The 27,345-nt window shown below is 47.2% G+C and overlaps 1 protein-coding gene across 1 annotated transcript; it reads left to right on the top strand.

The window, feature by feature from the left end:
- Positions 1–1,893: 1,893 nt before the first annotated feature.
- LOC144169260 (LIM and senescent cell antigen-like-containing domain protein 1) lies at positions 1,894–27,092 on the top strand. Its single transcript, XM_077698323.1, has 10 exons — positions 1,894–3,271; positions 7,375–7,500; positions 8,214–8,259; positions 8,877–9,064; positions 11,634–11,705; positions 16,041–16,118; positions 17,612–17,762; positions 20,230–20,371; positions 21,254–21,329; positions 22,235–27,092. The coding sequence occupies exons 1-10, from the start codon at positions 2,841–2,843 to the stop codon at positions 22,371–22,373; spliced, it is 1,449 nt and encodes a 482-aa protein (XP_077554449.1). The 5' UTR covers positions 1,894–2,840; the 3' UTR covers positions 22,374–27,092.
- The last annotated feature ends 253 nt before the right edge of the window (positions 27,093–27,345 follow it).

Below are 27,345 nucleotides of genomic sequence, written 5' to 3'. Positions count from 1 at the left end.
CACCTAAGAAAAGCCAAGTTAAAGCTCGTGATGACCACCAGCTTCGCTGTTTCCTCACTCTTCGCATCTCGACTGCGAAGGTGGCCGCATATTTTGTATTGTTTTATTTCGCTATCATTTACCACTTCTTACGTTCGTTTTTTGGTGTGTCCGTTTTACCCACTCCGCCTTTTAAAAGCGAAATGAAATTCCGCGAGCGCCACCAGTCTGCTTCGTCGTGTTTTCTTTTTGTTTCTGGCTTCAGTTCGTGCGGGCTTTGCAAATTTTGTTCCGAAATCGGGTTCATTTCCCACAAAAATGTGCGGGCTTGACATTGGTGTGCTGAGTCGACACGCATCGGGTACGTGGTCACTGAGCTGTAACCTATTTACTTTCACCGTATTTTTTTCCTTGGGAGGCGAAAGAGGTACCGTATTTATTCGATTATAAAGCGGTCACGATTACAAGGCGAGGGTGCAGTATGGATGAGTAAAAGAAATCGCCATTTATATATGCTCAGCTACGAATGTAGGGCGAGGTATGACTTTGAGAATACGGATTCTGAAAAAAAAAAAAAAAAAAAAAGAAGAAGCCTCGCCCTATATTTGAATAAATGCGGTAGATAGTCTTCTTAACTCGAATAACGAGGTGTTGAAGGTGCTGCAGCAAGAGTAGGACGTAAATTTAGGCTTGAGCAGCATTCTCGGTGTCTTTCATGTTTCATTTTTCATGTTTCATTTTTTTAGCTTATAGGGACGGTAAACGTCAGCCGTGAGTTTAGTTTTCGAGCCGAGTCACTATACCGGCGTCGCCGTTTGCGCCCCCCCCCCCCCCCCAACTTCTTTCACACTCCCACGAAGAAAAAAAACGAACAAGAAAAAGCATTACAAATAACTGGATGTCCCTTCGGTGTGCCTGCACAGCTTTCTTCTCTTTTTTTTTTTTTTTGCGTGAGAGGGCAGTTCGTCATGTTTTGATTCGGAGCTCTGCTTAGCTCGCTACAGGGCGTGGAAAGCGACTTATTTTTTTAACTTCGTCCTTTGTTAGTAGTCGCTAGGCACACAGCAACCCGTGAGTTTTTTTTTTTCTTTCTTTGATGTTGACTTACTCGATTCTTGTATCCGAGTAGGGGTTTGGGCTAGCTGGCTCAGGACTATATGGGAAGAAAAATACAGCGCTAAAACGGGGGCAGCGAAAAGTAAGCGAAACTCGGGCGCTACTGTCAACCAAAATTTTTATTGCATCGACGGCTTTATACACTTGTTTTCCTTTCACTGTCTCCGGTTTTGAGCTTTTTTTTATCCAGTCCGATGATACTATGTTGACTTGTGTATACAATTGTTATTTTCTAACCTTTTCAAATTGAGATTATTTTTTGCCCACTATTGATAAAAGGAACAATCGGATAGCGACTATATTTGTTCGGTTTGTATATTCCGATACGGGGTTTCGCGTGTATCTGCTAATCACTTTACGCGGTGTAACAGGATTGTTTTTTATTATTATTGTGATTGGGGGGGGGGAGCTCGATTGATAAACGCCAACGCTCAAATTTCTCCCCGAACGCTTCGTTTGCGGGGTGGATTAATTTGAACCGACTTTTAATCATGTACTTGGGAACGATGGGAAGTTCTTTTACTTGCATCGCTTTTGACACTCAGCCGTGCGGCTCTTCCAACAACGCCGTTTTATCCGAAACGTCGCTTCGCACGCGCTCTCGCGCCGCGCGCTCTCTCCGTCAGTTTCGTTTTCGCCGTCGCAAACAGGAAATGTACAAACGTTTCCGGTCGTCGCAGTGCACTCTGGGAAAAATCAAAGCCGTAGTGAATGCGGAAAGGAGGAAGCCGAGAGGGGGGCGGTGAGGGCGGCTCACACAACGACTCAACGCTCGCTAGCCGGCGAAGCCATGCGAAGCGGGCGAAGCATTTGAGGGTGGACTAGCCGGACATCGCTGCGACGCCCTGTGTAGATCGATTCGCTTGAACGTGCAGCGGGACGTTCCCGCGACACGTGCAGTGCAGTGCACACGTGCAGCGATATTGCGCAATCGTCAGTGCCCGCAGTATCTTTTCTCGGCCTCGCCGTCGGAGTGGGGGGGAGAGGCAATCATCAACCCCCGTCTGCTGTGACTCATCGAAGGAGCAACGCCTTCCTTTGTGTGTTGCCAAGTCTGCGCCTCTCCGAAGTCGTTCCGACGGCCCGTGTTTACCGCTCCTCGCGTTGTGTGCTTCGTAAATCCAGTGTTGTTCGCGTTTTGGGGCGCCTTGACTTCTCCCCCTCCTGTGCCGTGGCGGAGTGTTTTTCTTCTCCGTAAAAGGCGTCTGCGTGGCGGCACCGTGCCGCATTCTTGTGGTTGTTTATCGTGCGGCTTGCGCGGTAACATATGTCGACCGCTGTGCCGGCACGATCGTGACCCGTGCCACATTTCAACCGAACGCGCGGGCTTTCATTCGTTGCGGCGAACGGGCGAGCGAAACCGTTCCGAGCGTTTCTACGGAATCGCCCGTCTTGCTTGGCCCCATTGGCGTAGTTTTTCCGAAGGAGCGTACCGGCTGGACGGATCGAAAATCTGAAAGGAGCGCTTTCCTGCGAAAACGTTGACGGAAGAAGAAAGCGCCATTTGCCGAGACGCCCCTCGATTTCGGGCTCGTAAACAGCTGCGCGTCTCGAGCGGCGGAAATTCTACGAGGAAACCTGTATTGGCCAGCGCGTCGGACGCGCTAGGAATAGAGCCATGGCCTTGAAGCGGCACGCCTTGTAAGGAGAGAAAACGACGGCGACAGTTTGAAGAAAAAAAGAAGGGACGGAGTTGTCTGCCCCGTGGGAAAATCGCGAGGAGCGGACGGAAACAACGCGTCGTGATGTCGTTTAGCCGCTACACTCCGGAGGCCGTCCGTCAGAAGCCCCGGCGGGAGCCCGTTCCGTGGCAGATGGACTCGAGCCCACTGTACATACGGAGACAAGACCACCTCAATGACCGCATGCGCGCCCTCTACGTGAGCGAGCCGCCGGTGTCGTCGTTCTCGAGTCCGGCGCCCCGGCCGACGACGTTCGGCGGTCCTCCGGCCAGGCAGCACCCCTCGTCGCCCGACTACGATAACACGCCGCCCGAGCCGCCCAAGAGGACCAGCTCTGCGTCGATGACGCCCTCGTACGACTCCGTCTCCACGTCCTCCTCCTCGCTCCAGTACCACCGCAACGGGGGCGGCGCCGGCAGCTCTTCCAGGTCCAACGAGGGACTGTACGCGTCTCCGGGAACCTCGTCGGCTGTGCCTCCCCTGGAAGTGGAGGAGTATGTGTCGCGGTTGCTGGAATTGTTGACACTGCAACTGAGGACACAGAATTCTGCGCTGAGATGTGACACAGGAAAGAAATACACACGGCGAACGCTAGTCCACTATTAAGTGCAGAACACTTCAGGGGCTCGCCTTGTCATCGTAGCTCGCTGTAACGCTCTTTGTCAAGTGACTGCCGGAATCGGGCGGCGCAGCAAGATAACGGGCCCAAGTAGAGCCCGGTCTGCCGTGGTAGGGCGTCCTGTGGAGGCTTCGAAAACCAAGCGGTTTAAATAGTCATAACCGTTTGAAACTCGTGAACCTCTGGTGCTTGTCATACATCGCCCCGTTGTTTAGTGCAAAGAAAACTGCAGGTACATTTGAGGCAAAATATATGTAATTAACCGGCAGCACCCGCGTTCATTTAGTTCAGAACGCTCGTTGGGTTGGTTTTTGTGTAAGCGAAAAACAGTGGCAGTGCAATGCCGGCACGTGTGGGAGGAAAAGCAAGCACAAAAAGAACAGAACTCCCGCTGGCGCAGTTTCAGGCAGGGGGCACGCGAGCACTGCGAAGGCGGGAAATTAGAAATGCGTTGGGTGGTAGCAGCGAGCTGATGACGGCGCTACAGCCCATTATGGCGACTCACTGCTCTGCACTTCCAATGGCTTTCACGTTGAGTGGAATGGCTTAAAATTTTTCTCTTTCCTGTGTCTTATCTTTTAGCACTAAATACAGTGCCCTCAGTTAAGTCGGTGATTTGGACTAGTTGGTGCTTATTCAATGGAAATCAAACCAGCACCTACAAAAAGGACAAGGAAAGACAACATGCGGTGCCATGTTGTCTTCCCTTGTCCCATTTGTTAGTTCTGGCTTTATTAGTGTCCTCAGTTTGAAGTAACCAACTAGCCCAACATTCTGACCTCGATTTGACACCGCACTCATGTCAAAGCTTACTTATGGCTGAATGTTTTACAGCCATGGATTTAACCATACACTGAGTCGGGTTCTGTGAGAGCATTTTGATTCGTGGCCGACCGGTGGCGTAGCTACGATGAAGGGCAGGTCCAAGTCTTCAAGCAGGATGCGGCACTTTCAGTTGGAGCAGTGTTTGGATCCCGGTAGCAGAACTAGTGGGAAGGCGCATTCTAAGTAATTTGCACCGACTTCATAGCCGCTCGGATTGTTCAAAACATGGCTGAAACTGGTCTTCACTGCTCATGCTCAGTGCTTTTAAAACTGGGGAAAGAAAAGTCCAAAATGGTAACTTTGTGCTGACCAGCTTCCTTTTACTTTCTTTTGTATGTGCAAAGAAACCTGGAGATATGGAATTCAAAGGAGCTGAGAGAGATGTTTCGGGTGTTGATAATTGTGCAAAATTTTGCTTGTGCGTGTTCTAATAGAGACATTCCACATGTTCGCGGTAATTTCCCAGCATTGTGGCAAAATTGAAAGAACAGAGAAGCAGAAATAGGGCCGGAATCAAATCCCCGCCGTCTAACGCCAATGATGGTTGAAACGCGAAGCTTTCTTGCATGCAAACAGCCAAAGTCAAAGCCGCTGCAATCAAAGTTCAAGCGGATTGCCCTGCCTAATTTGCTTTTGCCAGCGTCAGCGAATCGCACAGCAGGGCATATGACATCATAGGTTCTGTTGCGGGAAATGAGCTAGTGGGCCGCATGTCCATTCACTTTTTTCCTTATTTTATAGCTTATTTGAGCGAAGTGTGCATTAAAAGTGGTGTCAGTATGATTCTAACGAGGCAATCTTTTGAATGAACCAAGCTTGGGTTTTGTCTGCATGGCTCCTTTAAAAGGAAGCGATGGCTAGCTCAGAATTTTCATCAGCACTGGACTGTAGAAGCATGCCACATCAGCATTGCTGCCATAGTTTTGATAAGATGCAGAAACGGAGAAGATATTTAGCCTCGCTGCGAAATTCTGTCAGTTGCAAGCGGACGAAATGGCAGCCGTTCGGACAGGGCCAAACTTACTACATTACCTGGCTGGTACCATCCACCAACAAGATTCCAACAGATTGGCCACGTGGGATCCTAAAGACAGTTGCTGAGCGAGGCGGGAGTTCGAACTGTGTAAACAAACAGAGCAGCAGTTAAGTGGGGGCTTAGCAGCAGCGGTACGCCAAAAGTATGGTATACAGACCCAGGGTGACAGATCACTGCTGCTACTTTCTTCATTGTTTTCAAGAAAGTTTGGTTTCACTAAATTATACCCGTGCCACATGTACACGAAAAACACAATTAAGTGCTTAATGCCTCAAGTTTTAATGCCATTCGCTCTAATGTCCTTTTTGGTTTAATTAAGGAGTTCTGCACAACTCGTTCGCCTTCACGAACGCCTAAAGTCTCTGGCTACTCTTAAACGCGATGAGCACCAAATGAAATCAACGAAACTCTTGGAACGAGAGTATTGACATGGAAACGTAGCTGAACTTCGAATGAAAATGATATTTTGTGCCCTCTTGGTAACGAAGTTCTGAAGAAGACAAGGTTCACTAAAACAGCAGCGAAAGGCAGAATGTCGTCATGTCACTTGTTCTGAATATTTCGGATTTGGCTACCGCTGGGCAGGCAACGACAGCGGCTGAAGCTACTTTTAGAAACGGCTCACACCATTTGTTTAGAAAACACTATTTTTCTTCCACAAAAACATTTTTAACCCTTCTAAAAAGTTTTTCTCTGCTTTAAAGACTTATGAAATATGAGTGCATTTCTCTTTTTGGTCATTATCACCATCATGCGCTACACATTTAGTAATGCCTTTGCATTTTGCGTGTAGCATAGACCGCCCGAATAATGTCATTTTTCGTGCACGTGGGGCACGAGTATTAGCCTGCTGTCAAGTGGGATGAACTTCTTTGCTTGTTGCTGTACGAGCCTCGCTGGCTGAAGTGTTGCAACATCAAAGCCAGTTTCGGAGAATACCTAGCAAAACTCCAAAATGGCCACCGAATCTACAAGCAAGACGGACCAGTAATGGTTAGAGTAGACAGCAGTAGATATGGGACAACAGTAGAGCGCAGACGTGTAAAAATTTTCACCTTGCTCTCCTCCTTAAATAGGTACTTCACATTGTTGATGAGGATGGTGAAAATATGTTATCAACTAGTTTCGAAAATACTCTAAAGAAGCACAGGAAGTAGCCCAACAATTTGCAAGAGTGCCCAAACTGTTGGGCAGTCCAAAAATAATCTGTATCGGGGAAACTTGTTGGTTACTCTGCAGACGTTTCTGTATACAAACAATTTCTCCTTTCCTCTTTTACACCAGGGCTGAAGCACCTCACCGAAGCACCAATTGCGTGGCTTTCGGCTTTGTTGCTCTCGTTTCAAAACATATTTTTTTGCTTACTAAGCATTTTGTTCCCTAACAGCCTGGCATTGTGTGGACAACAGTTAGAGTGCAGTAGTTGAGAGAGTAGCGAGCGATGTTAGTACTGAGCTAAGAAGAAAAATTCCTCAAGAATCATGCTGCGATATATATGCCTGCAACGGTAGCCCTTGCAATGTTAACTGGAGAGGCTTGGGCAATGAATGGTCGCGAAAATATCGCATTTCGTTTGGAAAGAAATCTCTGCCTTGTGTCTACCTCAGTCTGGACTTGCGGCCGCCATAAAATTCTACCACTGTTGCACCGCAAAGTGGGTGCGTTATTTTCAGAATTGCTGTTATTCATTGCAACAGTTGTGGCTCAGGAGGGCTAAGCGAAAGGAAAAAAATTTGTGGGTCGGTCGAAAGGGGCATTGTGCGGCCATTCTGCGCTTCGCACCTAATGATCTAATGGTGCACGCCGTCTTGAAGAGGGGTTGGTCAGCCTTCATGTTTTGAATTTGTGCGTTGGTGCCCTTAAGATACTTTGCAGTTGTCTCCACAGTTGTGGCTTTGCTATTTTTTCTTCTTTGCTTACGTCTTGAAAAAAAAAATTGTCTCAGCAACAAAATTTTCAAGTGTGCTTTAATGTTGATATAGTCACACAGCCGACGTTGTGACTGTTTGTGCACTAAAAATAAGAGGGCAGTCAGTGAACAGACTGCATTCTGGCCCATACGTTCAGTGGAGGAATTAACCCTGAGTTTTTTTTTCCGCTTCTGTTCTGTGCTGCAGGGATTCCGAAGCCAGCTTCCTGATGTCGCTCGAAACGATGGCCTGTACCCGTTGCGGGGACGGCTTCGAACCCCACGAAAAGATCGTCAACTCGCACGGCGAAGTGTGGCACCAGGCCTGCTTTGTGTAAGGAATGCTGTCTCTTCCTCTCTCCCTCAACTACCCTCAAATGAAGTCGTGCCCTCCTTAAGGGATTATTGCTGTGTAAGTGGGTAATTTCACTGAGGACTGCACTTATGTGTATGTGTGCATATGGGTATATGCACGTGTATGTTGTATTACATTGCAAATAGTTTTACAAAAATCTGTTATTTAGGATGTGTTTCACTTCATGTTCACCAAAACTTCCGCTTTCTCTTTTTTTTTGTGTGTTTCTAAGTAGGAAAATACTTGTATAAAATTGTGTGTACTCGAGAGGTTACGAGAAAACTATTGCAAATTGCAAAACCATACCGCACAAAATAAAATGGGGGGGGGGGGCCTTGGGCTCCGGCAAGCTGCAAATGTGCAGCTTTTTCCCATTTCCTTTCTCTCTCTCAGAATAGAAAAATAAAGATATGGTTTGATTTGATTTGGTTGTCTCGCACGCAATTGTGCGGCGCGACGGCACGCCACACAACTTGTGGATTGTGAGACACTCGCACGTTGGCTTGCGAATTGTTCATAGCAAGATGGAAGTTCAGCCACTTACGCCGTACGGCCCCTTTGATTGCAGATTTGTAATGGCAGATTGTGCAAAATGAGTGTCATACAAAGCGCGCACTGTCTCCCGAGAGGCGTGAATGTGAAAACGAAACCATTTTTCTTTCCTTCTTTTTTCTTTATCTCAATACTTGCAGCTGCTGCCAATGCTTCCGGCCTTTTCCCGAGGGGATCTTCTACGAGGTCAGTGAAATTGTGCTTACCCAGTTGCTTTTTGTTGAGCTTGGATATCTTGCGCAAGTCTTGCAATTCACAACGTGGTGTCAAGTTGGCTGGCTGCCACTGTATGCGAGAACTTCCGATTGATGTGGTATCAATTCCTCAAATTCCACCAATCGCACTTACAGGATTCTGTGACATCACTGAGAAGTCGTCAGGAAGTGGCTAGGGAGTCGCCACTGCAGCAGCTGTTTTCTTTAATGTCTCAATTATTTATTTGAAGTTTGCAGTAAAATTGGTGTCGCTGTTATTGGTGCAAGGCAGTGTTTTTAGTTAAACTTGCATTTTGCCTTCATGGCCCCCCTTCAAGCACAAGCAGATTGACAACTCACTGCAAGCAATCAATTATACGGTACACTCACATCCTCAGAAATTTAAATTGGGTGAGCCGAACTGCTTCCGTAAAGGTATCTGTCCCTTAGTAGTAAGTACACAGCAAACTTCCTTGTTTTTTCTGGATAACTATGAAACATGCTGTAGCCAAGTAATCCAAAGAGGAGGCTTGCATGTCAAATACCGTACACTTGTTGTACGAGGCGGTCGGTCGCAGTCAATGGAATTCCTCCTCCTCCTCCTTGCAGTTTGAAGGCCGCAAGTACTGCGAGCACGACTTCCACGTCCTGTTTGCGCCGTGCTGCGGCAAGTGCGGGGAGTTCATCATTGGGCGTGTCATCAAGGCCATGATGAACAACTGGCACCCCCACTGCTTCCGCTGCGAGATCTGCACCATCCCGCTCGCCGACCAGGGGTTCATCAAGAACGCCGGCAGGTGAGAAGATGAGGCAGGCACAGCGGCGTGTCCCTACCCCCTTTTGGAAGGAGGGTAACGGCTGTGACAGGATTGAGTGGCTTTGGAAGCTTAGTCCCGTTCCTTAGCCCATTTACCCGCCGTGGTGGCTCAGTGGCTAAGGCGTTGTGCTACTGAGCCCGAGGTCGCGGGTTCGATTCCCGGCCGCGGCGGCCGCTTTTCTGATGGAGGCAAAAAGGGAAAATGCCCGTGTGTTTGAGGTTTCGGCGCATGTCAAGGATCCCTAGGTGGTCAAAACTAATCCGGAGCCCCCCACTACGGCGTGCCTCATCGCCTGCGTTGCGTCGGCACATTAAACCCCACAATCAATCTGCGTTAGCCCATTTTGAAGACAGTAGTCTCGCTACCTAAACGCGAGAGTTTTTGGTCTGTCTGTCTGTCATTCGATTCAGCTGCCAGGCCAAAGTTAAAAATACTCTAATGCAATGTATATATATAGGCAGCACCATTCCAAACCACTGAAACTACTGGCATGGCTCATACACGTTCGCACTGTTCAAAGCGGAGGAAACCTCAGGTAAATTTGAGTAAACAGTATGTACTATTGTGAGCAATATGAAAGGGAACACTGGAACGCGTAGAAAACACCCTCGGACCCAGCTATGAGTGATGCGCAGCGGCCGCCGGCGGAAACAAAGTGGAAAGGAGGACGCTTGTCTAACAGCTGTTCCTATTCCTGCCGTACATCTTATTGGCTGTCGGGCAACACCATATTACTGGCGAAATGACGTAAGCTGCTGCTTTCTAAAAATGCCAGCGCGGCGGGAGTGCCAACAGTTAGTGGAAGAGCGCCCTCCTTTCCCCCTTTGTTTTTCACAGCGCCATCCGTGTATCACTCTGAGTCTGTTTGGACTCCACGCGTTCCTGTTTTCCACGCGTTCCTGTGTTCCCTTCCATATTGCTCATAATAGTACATACTAGAGAGTATCAGTGGTCTTTCAATTAAGAGTGCATGTTGCATTGATTCTTGTGATAGGAAAAAAAAGCACATTAAAGAAGTGTTGGAGAGAGGAAAGATAAAAGCAAACACTGAAACAAAAGATGGCAGCACAAGCTGATCAGCACAACAAAAAAAAGATCCCAACTGCTGGCACACAATGAATGTGGAGGCGAGAAAATGGAACAGGATTGAAAAAGCCTCCATCACATTCATCATGAAAGAAGGAGAAAAGGCTCTGTGTGGCGGGGGCAGCAGAAGACCACCATCTTTCGTCGGCATTTGCAGCAAAGCATGCGGATATCTGACCAATTTTTCTTGCTTATCCATAATCCTGTTCTGTGTGATCTGGCCACTGTCAATAGTACTAGATCCCAGTGCGTTAAGTAGATGCAGAAAGTGCAACGTCAAAAATATAAGTGAGCAATCGAGTGAATGGTCAGAAGCACACAGAGAGTAAAGCAATTTAATTTTTGTATATGTGGTAGTGGGAGAAGCGAGACAAAAATTGCAAGACTCAGCACTTTGAGTTCGAAAGCAAGAAATTTGATTTGGTTCCTTGTTTCTCATTTTGGAATGAAGAAATATTAAGCTGATGAGCCGACTCGACTGTTGCATTATACAGAATTTTAGTTTGTAGTGTGTCTTCCGTTGTGCGTCCATGTCTTCTCTTCGACTTTCTGCATCTTTTGTCGTGACTGGAAATATGCATTCATTGAAACACACGTAGGCCATGAACAGTGTTTGCTTTTCAATAGCATGGATGCGATTGACTTCAAGTCTGAAGACTAAATGAAAGAAGGTGGTGATACATACCATGTTGTTGCCTATTGGTAGACTTGTTTCAATTTAGTGCCCGACTGATGCTGGTCTCATTCTTGCAATGCCCTGGGACGGCTTGAGTGTGCATAATCCAGTGTACCTATTATACAGGTTGGACAGTACAGTTTTCTTTCTAAGTGAAGCGCACTTTAGGGCCGCGCGCCTTGTCGTCGTAGCTCGCTCGCTGTACCCAAGTAGAGCCGGCGTTCCGGCATAGTCGCTGTCGTCGCGGCGTAACCCAGAGGCTTTGGAAGCCAAGTGGTTTATATAGTCGTAAGCGTTCGAAACTCGTGAACTGCTGGCGCTTGTCGTACATCTCCCCGTTGCTTAGCGCAGGAAAACTGAAGGTACATTTGAGGCAAGATATGCATAATTAACCGGCAGCACCCCCATTCATTTAGTTAGGAACGCTCGTTGGGTTGGTTTTTGCAATAGTAAGCGAAAAAAAGTGGCAGTGCATCACCGGCACGTGCGGGAGGAAAAGCAAGCACAAAAAGAACAGAACTCCCGCTGGCGCAGTTTCAGGCAGGGGGCACGCGAGCACTGCGAAGGCGGGAAGTTTAAATAGCATTGGGTGGTAGCAGTGAGCGGATAACGGGGCTACAGCCCATTATGGCGAATCACTGCTATGCACTACCGGCAGCTTTCAAAACATTGAGTGGAATGGCTTTAATTTTTTCTTTACTAGCACCGTGTATGTGAATGTGGAACTTGCAAAGGTCTTTTTCGTGGGCCTGGAACAGCGTTCACGCGTTCTCTTTTGTTGTGCAGGGCCCTGTGCCACGAGTGCAATGCCAAGGAGAAGGCAGCTGCCTGCGGCAAGTACATCTGCCACAAGTGCCAGTGAGTCGGTGTTTTTGCTTTGTTTTACCTCTTTTATCGCACGGTGTGCGTGGTTCCTTGAAGCGCTTGGAAGAAATGACTTCAGTCTAGCTGCGCGTTTTAGTGCCAGAGAAGGGCTTCATGCTGACATGTTAGAGCTTTGGCTCTGAGAGGAAGGTTTCTCTTTAATACTCCAAGTGGACCTTAAAGGTGTTGTGCCACCAAATTTGTTGCTTGTGCATTCTTTGTTGCAAACGTTTTATATTTCATTAGAAAGCATGATACATGCTCTCACATGCGCATATTCTGAGTAAAGAATTTATTATCGCACGATTCATGTGAACAGGATTCGGTTTCGGTTTCTGGGCGCCGATTCAAGCAGTGACGTCACAGCGTTGCGCCATAGCCTCCTTTAGTAGGTTATATAGGAGGCTATGGTTGCGCGGACGCTCTGCCACGCGTGTCTACCATGCGGCGCTGCGGTACGTTGCGACTTTACTGCGGCGTCTGCTCCCCCACATACGTGCTTCACCACGGAAGTAAACACGCCGACTGGTCACGTCAAGCCGCGACAGCTCCGACGCGGATTCTTTGTCTGCATCCTCGGATGCAGACAAATGAAAACCATGGATTTGCAAACCATAAAAATGCTAAAAAAACGCTCAAAAAAAAAAAAAAAAAAAAGCTGCCCCCGCCGCGAATCGAACCGGCAACGTTGACCGGATGGGCGGAACGCGCGAGACCACTGAGCCAGCGAACAAACGATTCCACTCCGCGATATAGCCGGTGTACTAGATGGAGGCCCATCCTTGGAGTCGTACGTCGGTGTTTACTAGCTAGTTTACAGAATTCCTGGCTTGCAAACTCACATTTTTTAAATAGCGCTTGCGCAGCAAGGTTCCGCGAAGCCCCCGCGACAGCTTATCGCCATCAACTCTGCTCTTCTGCGAAAGCGCTCGCAAAAATAAGTGTGCCCGGCTGCGACTGCGATTTTGCACTGAAGGGATAGTGCTTGCCGTACTTTGGTTTTACGTTTTACGTTAAAAACCTTTGCCGATACTGATCTCTTATTACCCAAATTACCCTACGTAACTGTTCTTCTGCACGAAACTGACCTTATATTTTCTACAGGCGAGCCGATCGCACACGCATTCCGGGGTAGCGGCGTCGCCGAAGAGCACGGCCGAAGCGTCGAACGCCAAAATACGGATCGCATTAGCGCTAGTGTTGAGTTGTATGGGCTTCATGGAACTTACTGAGTTTATTACCCTCCAGAAACTAACAAAATAGAGCCGCGTTCATTGCGGCACGAATGTTGTCGGGGCGCAGTTTTCGCTTCTCGGTCGATTGACGACGCGTCGTGCGACCAGTCAGGCGACCGGTTTTGTTCGCGTCTTCGGTCGGCGAGTCAGTCACACTACGGCGACTTTCCATCGGCCGACGTGTTTGTGTCGCCGTCGGCGTGGTGTGACAACGCGGTCTGGCAATTCGGCAGTTGGCCGATGTTTTAACGACTCGTCGGCGTCGCGTCGTCGTCGCCGTCGTATCGGTATAGTGTGTCGATACGACCAAGCGACCAAACAAACTGTGGTAACTGGAGTTCACGTTCACGTCGCTCGAGTAGCTAGCGTTGTATGACGTCACAAACTTTGCTGCGCTGGCAATTCACTGACGTCATGGTTAGTGGCGCTAGCGATGGGTCCCGATTTCCAGAAGAGCATTTAGGTAATTTTTAGAAGCGAATTAAAATATATATTAAGCGCTTGCTGTACCCAGCACTTCGTGTTGAGGGTCGTTGCATGCAGAGGAAGCCTACAGCAGGCTTTTTAAAGACTTAAAATTTGGTGGCACAACACCTTTAAACACTACACTGGTTGCGAGTCTGTTTTAAAAGCTCATTTGCTCTCAGATTTTCCGAGTGATATGCACAATGTTGGAAGCATTTCAGGGCGTGTTTCTGAAGTATGGTACTTTCCTGTATATTTTTCTTTTTGAATGGTGTCTGTGCCCCCTACAGTGTGCTATCTGCCATAGTTACTCGCGCTATGAATGTACTTTTAACAGCAGAGCATTTTAGGGGTTCGCAATGGCCAGTGATGATGCCCATTACGAATGAATGATGCCCGTCACGCCAGGCCAAGGTACCCCGCTGGGCCCAGAGATGGCGCCACCAGCTTGGAGACTCTTTCGGAATGATCTAAGAAGGCTGTGATGCAAAAAAGAAAAAAAAGTGGGTTAGGTAACCTGCCTTTTGCAGTAAACATGCACGCACACTATTTACAGACAGACAGTGCTTTTATTGCACTACACTCGTCCTTGTTTCTCGAAGCTTCACTCTTAGTCAGAGTTGCTGGACCCTTTGTCCAGGTCGCTTGCCACTTTTGAATTGCGTTCCCTCAAGTGGTGGTCCTCGCTGCCGTCCACTGCATCTGAGATTGCAGTCTTGAAGCTCTTGGAGGTCAAATCAAGTGGCAGCGAGTGTCATGTGTTCCAAGTCTAAGGAACACACGAGTTCGACGGACGGTCTCTTAATCTTGGCGGTCGGCGCCAAGGTGGGCCCTCCCTGGGCCATCCAGTCTGTGTCTTTGGATCTGTCTTTGAACGGCTTGTTCATGCAGACGTCAAGGGGCACCGAAGCAAGTCCACCCGGGATGATGGCGATCTCGGTGCGCAGCTTCTCTAGCTTCCGGCGCACGTTCTCGCCCAGGTGGCCGCGAAAACTGTTTAGCACGAGGGGGGATGGAAGAAACAGGACGTCAGGGCACCGTCCGCAGATAGTGCAGGCCCAGTCGGCCATTAGTCGGCCAACTGTCAGACTTCTTTGTTGTGTTTTTACATGTATGCAGGCTGGAAAGTTTGCCTTCAGCAGTGAATATCATGTACGGTGGCAACTTCCTGCCATCTGCCGTGATGGCCAGCATTACTGTGAAGTGCTGCTGTCCGTCACCTGTCGTTTTGACGAGCGCACTATGTGTCCTCTTTATTCGACTGCCCTGCCTGGTCGTGGGCATGTTGAAGTTGATGGGCGGCTGGTTGGCATTCCCGATTTGCGACAAGACGAACTCTCGGTCCCACTGCAGGCGGATCACAAACTTGTTAAAGTCTACGACCGTTTCTTTGTAGCAAGGAGGCAGTCTCCGACAAAGCGATGTGTGCCTCCTCAAACACAGTTCGTTGCCCCACATGATGTGTGTTGGCCACCCGTTACTCTCTTTGAAAGAGATGGAGGCGATGCCATGTTGCCTGGCTGTGGCTCGTGCGTGCGTCCTGATCATTTCACGCGAAACGACACAACCTGCCTTCCACAGTTCCTGTCGTATTCCAGGACCTCTTCTTCCACATCAGGAAACTTTCCGGTCTTCGGTCTTCTGAACACATGCCACTCCCAATTTGTAACGTGCAGCCGGTCGTGCTGCTTCCGCCAGTAACACTCGCGGACTTCGTAAATTCTGGAATGCCTTCCGGCAGCACGGTTCCTATGCTCTACTGTGTATTCCACAGGCCGTGTAACTGACATTTTGGCCCACCGCCAACTGTTAAACAGAAGACAGGCAGAGAAACGAACAACTGACAATGCTGCCACTGAGGGGGAATGGCTGGCTGGAAAAAAGTAGGGCTAGAGCCTTTGAGTATCGTTTTGATTGGCTGTCCCATGCTGTCGTGCTGGAGTGTTCATTTTTACTCCGAGGGATGGCTCTAGGCTGCATGTGCGATCATCATCATTGGGAGCGAGGGAAGTGGAGAAGCTACAAATGCTACAGCAGGGCGTCAAAGCTGGGGGTGCGTTTATTATGCGGGAAAAAGAAAACAACCCAGTTTTGATGACCAAAGTTGGGGGTGCAATTGTTGTGCGAGTGCGTTCATTACGCAAGTGAATACGGTAATAAGTAATAAAGCTTTGAAAGCAGTCTGAACTTTTTGCGGACAGGCTAACCAGTAATCATCCAAGACAATTTTCGGCATATTGTGCACTTATTAGGCCTATTATGTTTCGAATAATTGGGCGATTAACGAGGATGCTGGGGGAAAGCAGAGATGATTGAATTTTTATGGTGTGAGGAGGGGGCCATTCTTTCATTTGAGGTGAGTGTGATGTTAACTAAAAACGTCAAACGCCGAAGATTTTTATAGGTGAATAAATTGAAAGCAGCTTGTGATGCTGAAAAAACATGTTTATAGAGCATCAAAATTTGAGCGGAGAAGGAGGCTCTTTTGAACCAGGGGAAAGAGAGAGGGAGAGCTTCTTTGTTTTTGTTTTCAGGAGAAAGAAAGACAGGGTTCATGCCTCGCCAAGTGCATCTGTCTCAGCACGCGAGTGTGACATGTGGCCGCATCACGTGTTCTTCTATTTTGCAGTGGAATCATTGACGACATGCCGCTGAAGTTTCGCAGTGAGCCCTACCACCCTTACCACTTCAACTGCACCACATGCGGGTAAGTGTGCTTCTGTTTTCTCATTTCCGGAAAAAAAAAAAAAAAAAACATGGAGTAGTCTTGTCACGTTTCACAAACAGGTGAGACACACTTCTTGAAGGTAGCGTCGTTGTGGCTTTGAACAAACTTTTACAGGAGCAAACTCTGTCAGGCTAAGACCTTATAATATAAATCCAATGTACTACATGTGACGTGTGATGTCGCCACTAATGTGGACAATTTGAGAGAGTGTGAGGTAGTGCATGGGTGTAAGGGATTTGAAATTGCCGCCATTGCAGAGCGGCATTCGGCGTCCTTTGGGCCGCGATTATTGTGTTGCTCGAACAGGTCTACACAAGGCCAGTGCAGAACTTCCAAAAATGAGGTCTGTGATTGGCACTGTGTGTAGAATTGTGCAGGAGAGGACCTCTGGAAAAACTTTCCCTGGCCTCGCATCCTTGCAAAAATTGCAAATTTGCGTGACTGATGGCAGTGTGTCATGTTTAAGGCTGTGATGAGATTTTAAACTGGCCTTGAGAATAATCCGCTTCTTGGCTTAGCAACAATTGTCTTGCACAAAAATGTGATTGCCATTTCCTAGCGTGCACCATCTTTTCGCTGATGTTTTTTTTTTTTTTAATTATAAGGGTGCGAGTTGAGAGTGGAAGTTTAGTTTTCACGCACTTGTTTCTTCTCTTTACTGACTTTTTTTTCCAAGGTGTGTGCTCTAAATTCTGGGTATTATTGTCTTTTCACACAGCACAGATGCGTGCATTTTTTTTTCTATTTCGCTACGTACCATGTCATTTCAAGTGCCGCTGTGTTCTTTTGTGGGCTGCAGGTCGTGTGGTTGTGGTTTTGTGCATGGCTTCTGTTTCTTTCAACTTGTGGTTGCAGTAAGCCACGGAACGAGAAAGCAACCCAAGAACCAGTGTGTATACATGGCACGACTAGTATTGTCAAGATTCGTCACTTTAGCATCAGTTGAGCCATGCTTGCCTCAAATTCTGCTCACGTTTTTGACTGTTTGAACAAACTTGTACCTTTAAGTGAATACGGGGCTAGTGGGAACGTACTTATTACAAGGTGTAAAACCAGCACATAAGTGGCGAAATAAAATCATACGGAGTACTAGTGCTCTAGAATGGCACAATGGACAGCAGAAACAACAGGACAAGGAAAAACAACAGGACAATGCGCTGTCCTGTTGTCCTTCCTTGTCCCATCCATTGCGCTGTTTCTGCTGTCTCTGAGAATGTACGAACCAGCCCAAATTTCTACCTTGTTGTTGTATGGGCTTCTCTTTTGCCGACCACTACACCCCCTCCCCACTGTGACTAGTTGATAGTTGCACGTTGGTTTAATGTCTTCAGTATTTTGCAATGTTATGCTTCGCTTCCACTGCAGCATTCACGGAGCGAAATATCTTTTGGCAAATCTGAAACTTGCAACTTCAAAGCTCTGCACTGGTAACAGATTTTTTAAAGAAGCCTGTCTCCTTGTGCTACTCCCAGTGTGGAGCTGACGGCCGAGGCGCGGGAGGTGAAGGGGGACCTGTACTGCCTGCGCTGCCACGACAAGATGGGCATCCCCATCTGCGGAGCCTGCCGGCGCCCCATCGAGGAGCGCGTGGTCACTGCACTGGGCAAGAACTGGCACGTCGAGGTGAGTGCCAGGGAGGGCGAAGTTCACGTCTTCCTCCCTCTAGCGACTCCTCCACCCCTCGCAGTGGCGGGCTGCATTATAAGTTACAAGTCCCTACTGAACTCTGCACGAAACTGAACTGCACGCCATCCCAGTCGACCACTCTTCGTGCTTTCCTCACTACCTCTGACTTTTGAAGCCCTTCTTTCCATTTGTTATTCTATTACGCCTGCTCTCGTATGCTGTATGTAAAAAGACAAGGAGGAAACAGAGTGAGGGAAGGGCAACAAAATAAAAGACCCTTTGCAACGTATCACCACAGTCCTTCAATGCCTTTCTGGTCACGAAACTTCGCCGTTACGCTATGGGAGAGCTTCGTACGCTGCCGCACCGCGGCGCTGGTGTTGATCGGAGGGCAGCCGGGGGCGTGGTCATAGCGCATTTGGCAGGGAAGGGACCACGGAGTAAGATAAAACAGACACTCGCCGCGTTATCAGCAGAGCGCTTTCGCTTTACGTGTCGTGGGCCGCTCAAATGGACGTATAATTTTGTGAGTGGCGAAAAAATTTGGTGCGGACGGGCATACTGCTACTGCGCTCCTGCCTGCCGGTCTGGCTACAGAGCAGCGGCGGCCGCCCGATGCCCTCCGATCTGCGGTGGCGCCACTCGCGGTAGCCTTTGTCCCCGTGCGAAACTTGGCCGGGAGTTTCATGACCAGAGAAGCATTGAAGGGCTCTGGTATCACGTACAGTCAAGGGGTTAGTACAAAGGATGATGAGACTGCCTGAGCTCAAGCTTGAAGGGATGGTTTGCTGCCCAGGTAATGGCCCAGTCTTGCCTTAATACGTGTAGTCTCTGCAGCTTTTCTGTTGTCTCACATCACAATTCTGTGGCCCTGAACCCTTTTAGGGCTCATCGTAGCACCGGTAAGAGTTGCAACGCCACCACCCAACTTGTGATCTTTAACTTATTGTTGAGAAAAATCGAATGTTTTTCGCGCTAGGACTAAGAACACCAGCCTCTTCAAGCAGCATTCATTTGATGTGCACTAAGGGAAACTAGCTTAGAAGCAAGGTGGGGGGGGGGGGTTACAACATGAAGGCCACAATGCTGAGTTTGCTTAGCAAACGCAGCGAGAACTTTTTTCTAAATCAGAAATGTTAACTAATCATCTCAAAGCTGCTTCCTAACAGCCCTTTTTACGGCCTTCGTACCCCTAAACAAGATTTTGCTTGTAACAAAATGTCGTTGATAATTTAGTTAGTAATAGTACACTCAAACCTCGTTTTAACGAAGTTGAAGGGGAGCCGTAATTATTTCGTTATATCAATTATAACAGTTTACGGCAATGTATGCTCAGTTGGGTGCACAACTATAATCATGCAAAGAAGGAAACCACCTCGCGGCCCACTGTACTGCTACGCGATCACGCATATGCGACGGAAATTTAATAAAAGACGAAATATTTTGCTTGCTGAACGCGCACACTGCCAATTTTGTTGTCTGCTAGACATAGCTGAAAAAAAGTCCGTGATGCTCCTTCGTTTCGGACATTGCAAACGAAAGGCTTTCTCTTCAGCGGTGGCCACTGCGTTGGTGCCGTTTTCAACGTAGCCATGGGTGCCAAAGAAACGACGTAGATGGTCACCCGCTTCGAGTGCCTGCGCCGAAGTTGGCACGTCGAACGTGTGTGCATGGGAGACCACGTCGTCGTTTGTTTGTGAGGCTATTAATGGCCACGAGGTTGACGCGGGAGTTTTAAAACAGCCGCGCCAAACAAGTGGCAAACTCTGCAAAAATATGCACCGTGGTAGGGCTTTTCTTTTGGGGGCGGGGAGACTAATTTAGTTCGTTATATCTATTGAAAGGTCAATTTTACTTCGTTACAATGGGGTTTCAAATGTATGGGTCTCTATGGAGATTTCAAGGGGAATTTCATTTCCTTCGTTATATCCATTATTTCGTTATATCCCGTTACGTTTTAACAAGGTTTGAGTGTATGTCGCAACTGCGTCTCTTGTGCCTGAATGTTGGTGTCTTCGATATGTGTGCGAGCGAAACGAAGTGAGCAATATGGCCTGTTATATCTGGGTGTTCAGTGTACCTGGACCTGCAATGTTATTAGCGCCAGCTTGCACTCTGATCCTGCCCAATGTTCCCTCAAGTCTGGATAGGCAAAACTGCGCAGTTCAGTGTAATAAGGATTTGTGTGTGTGTGCTACCTCTTATCAGGCTTCCCCTTTAAAGATACTATCCTGGGCTGTCTCGGGGCAGCGCAAGATGGCACCAGTGGCAAAGTTTATTGGCAGGTAGTCGAACGGTACCTATAGCCCCATAATCGCTAAAGCCACGTCATGGGCCCTTCGCTGCCCCGAGCAGTTTATTACAAACAGCAGCAGTGATTGTGTGTAGGGAGTGTCCCGAATAGTCCTGCCGCCATCAGATTGGGTATTCACGTAGCCTCTCCCCCTCCGTTCTCCCACTGCAGCACTTTGTGTGTGCCAAGTGCGAGAAGCCCTTCCTGGGCCACCGGCACTACGAGAAGAAGGGGCTGGCCTACTGCGAGACCCACTACCACCAGCTGTTCGGCAACCTCTGCTACATCTGCAACAATGTCATCGGGGGAGACGGTGCGTACTGTTGCTGCCCTCTCCGGCCTTCTCTGTGGCGTCTCGTGTGGTATTCTCTGCTGTGTCTCGAATACAGTGGACACTAGTAGGGTCACTCCGTTTATGGGTGGTCAGCTTTAGGCAATTTGAATTGGTATGAACAGCAACCTGGGTGCACTTTCTGGATGCGAGGTGGGGGGATCTGGTGCCATGAAGTTCAGTTAGCATACCGTATTCATTCGAATATAAGGCGAGGTGTATTTTTCCCAAAATCCTTAGTCTCAAAGTCATACCCCGCCTTATATTTGAAGCTCAGTGTACATGTGTGCGTGTGTGTGTGCATGTGCATGTGTGTGTGTGTGGGGGGGGGGGGGGTGCTATTTTATTGACTCTCCAAACTGCACCCTCGCCTTATAATCAAATAAATATGGTAATTAATTTGTGTTGACAAATCACGCCAGAGAAAAGTTTGAGCCATCAGCAATACTTTGGTGTCAAGCAGCGTGAAAACACAGGAACACAGAACTAAGAGTATGCAGACGCAGTGCGGAAAACAAGAGAAGCCCAGTGTACAAGAAGTTAACTGCGATGTGGATTGAGGGTGGGTGCGTAATTTTGTTTGAAACCGCACTGCGTCTATGTGCTCTGTGTTCCTGTGTTTCTGCGCTGTTTCACGCCAAATTATGCGTCAACTGGCCCCGTCTACAATCCGTGTTGCAGCGATAGTTGTTCTTGCTTGGGGTGGTGAAGTCGCACAGTGCACGGGATTTATGCCAAGTGTGTTATGATGATGAAAAGTGCAGTGAGTTCTGCGGGTTCTGGACTTACAATGTTCAGTTAGGACTTGCCCTTTGGCAAAATGGTTGAACCTTCATCCTTTCTTCCTCTGCTTTGTTCCCCCAGTGTTCACTGCCCTGAACAAGGCCTGGTGTGTCCACCACTTTGCCTGCTCGGTCTGCGACCAGAAGATGAGCCAGAAGTGAGTACCGTTGGGGGGATTCTGCAATGAGGCTTTGGCAGAAGGACTGTGCAACATCTCCGATAAGCGCTTTCACTCTTTCCTTCGCTTGTGGAAGCGCTGCGAAAGCTGTAGTTATCGCCAGCGTGGAGCGGTTCTGCGTGATTTGCTCGTTGCAGCAGATATGCCTTCCGTTTCTGCTTTGCTTTTGTGGCTCTCTTTTCAAAGTGGCTATTAAATGTGTTCATTGTAGCAACTGAAGGAAAGCCGGTCAATAGCCGTTACACAGGTGTAACAACGCAGTTCGAGCGGTCGAAGAGTGCCAAGACCTGGAAAGAGAGAAAAGTCTTTTAAGCAAGTTTCCAAGTGATCTGATGGGCGTGTAGCGGTAATTTTCGACTGGGGTACTTTGCGACCCCCTACTCTAAGTGCAGGATGAGCCGATTGACGCGGTTCTGCGAGCATTAAGAATTTCAAGAAGGTGAAAAAAGTGTTGCAACAGAATTGAAAGTTGGGCGAGTTGGTGGGTCCGCTGTCGTTTTTTTTTTTTTTTTCACACTGTTACGCTTCAAAATGAAAAAATCCTTTTGAGGCCCGTGAATGGTGATGCCCAACCAACCACTCATGCGTAGCTCGCATGTTTCCTCGAAAAGCACTACCGCCGCCCAAAACATGAACGAGTAGCGCCGTCCAGCGGCAGCCAGGAAAGACATTGCGCTCGTCAGGTGGTATACGCACTTCTGGTGCAAGTTGCGCGATTCAGCGGAGGCAGCACACGCCTTCACGTTGTCACCGTTTTCTACCTTATTTTTAAAAAAGGCAATGCGTGAGAGTGGCATATTCGTAATTCGGTGAGCTTATCTATAGACCTAGAGTCCCCTTAACCGAATACTTATTGTCCTTCGTTCCGTCCTCCTTTGCCGCAGGACGAAATTCTTCGAAGTGGACCTGAAACCAGTGTGCAAGCGGTGTTTTGAGAAGTTCCCCACCGACCTGAAAAAGCGCCTGAAGAAATCCTACGAGGCCAACCCCACCAAGACCATCGGCTGGCAACCTTGCGCCTGAACGGGGTGGTCACGTGACCTCCTTGTCCACTGCTCTGTGCGAGAGCCTTAATCGACTAGTGTGCCAAGCTTATGAGAGTAATATATATATCTACTGCCACAAGAACTACGCACACACACAACGCCCCAGCCTCGTAGCTGGGGCCCTGTAAGCAGCGTGGCTGTCGTGTAGTTGTTGACGTTGTTTTACGTGTTGATAACTTTACTGTTGCTGTTGACGTCGAACGCCCTTTTATTGGTGGGACGATCAGTTGGTGAGAAGCAGTTAGTTACCCAGGTATTTACCTGAGTAACTACACAGTTACCAGTTATTTACCGAGGCATTTGTTAGGAGACCTGTCTTCTTCAGTGTCGGTTTTTGAGCCTGCATTTGCATGCGAATCAAGAGTAAGCTTAATTGAATTCAAGTGCTGCGCATGTATTTTCCTGGCAATTAATGTTGTCACGAATGAAATTATGGCTGAAAGCCGGATGTTTTGGGTGGAGGAGTCAGCTTCAAGGCTGATTTTTTATGGAGTATTTGTGGGCTTAAGATTACTGAAATTCACCTGCAAAATAAAAAAAAACGAGTGGCGGAAGAGGCAGATTTTGGGCGATACGCTGGCCCATTTTAGTTACCTTTTTATAATTTACAATATACTCGTACTAGTTTCATGTTTCATTTTGGAATCTCATTTTGTTAGCCAATGCATTCTCTTTGTTTGCACATTTTTTTTAGCTTGCACAGAGACCTTACACATTGAGGTGAGAATTTCGCGCTCGTTGTAAACATTATAATCATGACTCGTGGCAAAGTATGCTGTATTTCGCACAAGTAGAGCGGCTTAGTTCTTTGCATGGTTTCTTGACTGTGTAAAAAATTAATGCAATACTAGTCTAGTCCTGATAGTAAAGCCCAAAGTGAAGTTTACTATGAGGACCCTGGGCTGAGCTAAACACGAATGAACTTCATTATGCACGGCCAGCTGATTAGACTGTGTTTAAGTCCTAATTTTGTGTATTTTGTAGTTCTAACCCTAGCTCAGACTTTGTCAGCTTATATTTATGTATAATCCATAGATTTTGTTTCTAACCCACATAGCCACTAATTGTGTTTTTATCCCATGCACTATGACTGCTTGTCATTAGCAAAACATCGTATGTTTTTTTCCCTTTTGTGTTGGCTGTCACAAGTCTACTTTTGACACTGACAAGTCACAGCACAAACCATTTTACCAATGCACTGCCTTCACAAATCTCCTCTTGACCATTTCTTTTTTGCACAAATGATACTTATTCTACCTGACGTTATTGTCAGTCCTTGATGCGACGATCTGACGGGGAAAGCTAGCTGACCTCTCGTTCAGAGTACAATATTTTCAAATGTTATGTCCGCACCGAAAGGGTGAAATTTTAGGCGGTTATAAACAGAGTATGACCCGTAGCCTGGTTTCATCATATTGTGTACTGGACTGAGTAGACATTTCAGAATCTCTAGTTTTCGTTCACTCGGTGATTCTGTTTTCTTGCGTACTTACGTCTTATTTGTGTTTTTAATATTTTTAGGGGCTGTGTCCCGTGCCTCTTCTAAGCATCTTTCATCACTGTCATGTCCAGTAAGCTGTCTGTAGGGCATCGCTATAGTACACTGTTCTGCGCAGCCACCCTTATTAGTACCCGCCGCGGTGGCTCAGTGGCTAAGGCGTTGCGCTGCTGAGCATGAGGATGCGGGTTCGATTCCCAGCCACGGCAGCCGCTTTTCTGATGGAGGCAAAAAGCAAAAACACCCACGTGTCCGAGATTTCGGCGCACGTTAAAGATCCCCAGGTGGTCAAAATTAATCCGGAGCCCTCCAATACGGCGCGCCTCATCACCTGTGTAGCGTTGGCGCGTAAACCCCTACAATCAATCAATCAGTCACTCTTAACAGCAATGTAATGGCCGACAGGTGTCATTCTCGCAAAAATTGTGTATGTGTGGAGTTTTTGCGCTTGTGTAGTAGGTACATAACAAAGACTGTCCCTTATTTGGCATCTTCATTTTGTAGCGTTATGCACGTGTTAATTGCATTGCACGGAGAGACGACCTGAGTAATTGCTTGTTTATTTGTGCTTAGTTTTCTTTTATGCAAGATTTTAAGATTCCTTGCAGTGACAAGTTGTGCCAGCTACACGTGCAGAGTGACCCAGATAGGAGAGTTGCTAACCACCTGATTGTTGAGAGGTTGTGCCTTGTCTATATCAAGCACTTGTCATTGAATGGTGGTACCTTGAGCAGGAGATGAAGTGACAATGCAACGAATGAAGTGCAGACACCAAACCTTAAACCTGTTCTGTCAGTGAATCGGGATCGCGCTGTCACCTCAACGGTTACATCACCACAATCATCCACAGGTGTCGCGGTTTCAGTGTTCATTGTATGTGTTACATTTGTGCTTACAAGTTGCTTGTCATATGCAGAAAACTTTTTTTTTGTCTTTGTGTTGAAACGTGTAGACTAATGCTATTGTTTTTTGCCACTCTTTAGTGTAGTAGTTTGTAGCTTTTTTGCTTTGGTGAGTTTGTCTCTCAAAAAGAGAATTATTTACATTACTTTGACATTAGACTAGTTAGATTAGTGAGCTTTCTTTTTGAGGAACTGCATATGTCATCGAGCTCTGTGGTGGAATGTGAGTTGAACCGTTCAGCAGCATAGTTCCTCACAGTTTCAAGGGAAGCAGGAAATACTTTTAGCCGTGGGTGGTCATGTCTTGTTAGAAAAATCAGAATACTTTGCTGAAGGGTATTTAGGAATCAGATTGGGAATAATTAGAAACATTTTAGTTGGTAGCATGGACTTGAGCTCCAGGAAGGAAAAACCAGAGGGCAAGGGGAGAGTACAATGTTAGTTAAATTTTGAAAGCTAAGGCTGAATCTCTATTCATGCCCATTGCATTTGTGAAAGCACAAAGTATGAACCCAATGTGACAAGGCATAGCGCTGCTTAGTGTAAGGTAACTGGTTCAGTTAGTAGGTGAAATACAAAAATGATCTTCAGCCTAAAGTTACTCCATCACCCTCTGCTATGTGGTGCTTTCGTAGCTGAGGTGTAGCTTTGTCTTGTTAAGCATCAAGCTTAAACTGGCCTGTGCTTTGACATCCCCCACTGCCCCTGGTAACAGCTTGTGGCCACCCTGAAAAATATTCTACCATGCCCTTCGTCAGGAGTCTGCATTTAGTACCTGCAATTTTTATTGGGTTACTGCTGCTTGGGGAGTTAGCAAGATGATCTCTATACGATGAATCTCTTGAAACCTTAAACCCTTCATTGTTGCTGCCTTTTACGTGGCACTTACTTGAATGTTGTGATGAGTGCGACAGGGAACATGGGATAGGGAACGAATAAGCTACAATTATTTTATTATCTTATCGATGCCAGTAGTGTGTAGCTAGTATTGAGGGTGATGGAATGCAAAACATCCTTTGGGAAGAAAAAAGAGGGGACAAGAAAAATGGGCGCCCTTAGCGTTCCACGTCATATTGCTCACAGCTGTACGTTTCCTTTGCCACGTGTGCCTGAATAATATACAAGCCTATTTATATTATTGTTTGTGCATGGCACTCCTTGCATTTTCTTGCAGGAGCATTATTGACATGACTTGCTTTAGCATCATGCACTGGGGGAGGCTGAATTCGCTCTCTTTAAAAATGAATTGCGGAGAGTTGCACGTTGTGAATATACAACATTTGCAGGAGATGTTGCTCCGAGGTGCCGTTCCGCAGAAGTAGTAGTAGGAATTTATTGCGCTGTTGCAGAATAGTCGGCTGCTTTCACGGTCTCTGACATTTTTTGCACTCGTGTTGTTTGGAAAGAAGTGAAAAACAGCAAAATTTTCTAGGCTTATAACCTGACCTCGTTTTTTTTTTTACGTGAACTCTTTCAACTCCAGGCCATTAACTTTTGTGAGGGCACGCTTTTTTCCTCACGCGTGCGTTCTGGCGAAAGTTAAACAAAATTTGGCTTTCCTATTCACTTCCCTCCATGACAGAAACGCACATTGCAGTTTGATTTTAGCTCCCTGTGTTCGGAGGATGGTTTAGAATCTCTGTCCCTTGCTGCTGTGTGTCACTTGTGAAAATATAATGGCCAGAAAATTTGAATTGTTTCTGGGACCGCTGCCACGGCAACAACTGCCGTGAAGAAGCTGGCAGCGGGTACTACCAGCTTTCTTTGATATCATCACTGGTCATCCTAGTAGCAGTTCATGGCAATCATGGCTGCATCCAAACCAGTGTCTTAATAAATTTTTAACGGCCTAGGAAGGACAGGGTTTTTCAAGTTTTTTTATTTTGCATGATGCATCTCTTGAAAAATACAAATGGCAGGAGTGACAACTGTAAAAGTGAAACAAGAAGTAAAGCTGATTTCATTTGTGCCTCCACCTGTGACATCTTTATTTTATTCAGCCGTTGTGGAACAGGTGTCATTGCTATGTCTTGCATTGATTTTAGAGGACTGGTGCGAGTGTTCTTGTTAAGCGTGCTCAGCCAGTTATTGTTACTCGATTGACGTGCTGCTTCAAGTGTATTGTTTGCCATGTGTGCCTTTAATTTGTGTGTGTGCAGTGCACAAACTTGCTATAGTGGCCTTTGTCATTGCACGTAGGGCACATTTTATATCTGTTGCCGATGCTTGTATAGATTTGTAGCGACTACATGCCGCAACGTTTTGTGGAAACAATAAACGCCCCGTTATGATCCCACCTGGCATTGAATTGGGAAATGATTCATCTTATCATGCATTTCAGCTTGGTACTTCAAACATTTTCTGGTCATAAGTACCTGTGATATGGTTGGGCATTGATTAAATGTGACCCATGGAAATGCAACCATCAAATTTTTAACAAGCAGTCTGATGACATTGATGGCAGTGACCATTAAAGGGACCCAGAAAAGCCTTTTGTAAAAGTTACAAAAGGCCTTTATTGTCGCGTAGTACCAATATAGCGATGCAAT

This window comes from Haemaphysalis longicornis, unplaced genomic scaffold (genome assembly GCF_048455015.1).
Source record: "Haemaphysalis longicornis isolate Haplotype H1 unplaced genomic scaffold, Haemaphysalis longicornis Haplotype H1 scaffold_2, whole genome shotgun sequence".
Classification (NCBI taxonomy): Eukaryota; Metazoa; Arthropoda; class Arachnida; order Ixodida; family Ixodidae; genus Haemaphysalis; species Haemaphysalis longicornis.
The sequence above is the reverse complement of the archived record's forward strand: the minus strand, read 5'-3'. Positions and strand labels throughout refer to the sequence as shown.

What these genes read in the sequence shown, in the direction of transcription:
- LOC144169260 (XM_077698323.1), top strand. Translation starts at nt 2,841, where the DNA reads ATGTCGTTTAGCCGCTACACTCCGGAGGCCGTCCGTCAGAAGCCCCGG. An exon ending in TGGCACCAGGCCTGCTTTGT is followed by an intron (nt 7,501 to 8,213) that starts GTAAGGAATGCT and finishes CAATACTTGCAG; the next exon opens with CTGCTGCCAATGCTTCCGGC. An exon ending in CCGAGGGGATCTTCTACGAG is followed by an intron (nt 8,260 to 8,876) that starts GTCAGTGAAATT and finishes TCCTCCTTGCAG; the next exon opens with TTTGAAGGCCGCAAGTACTG.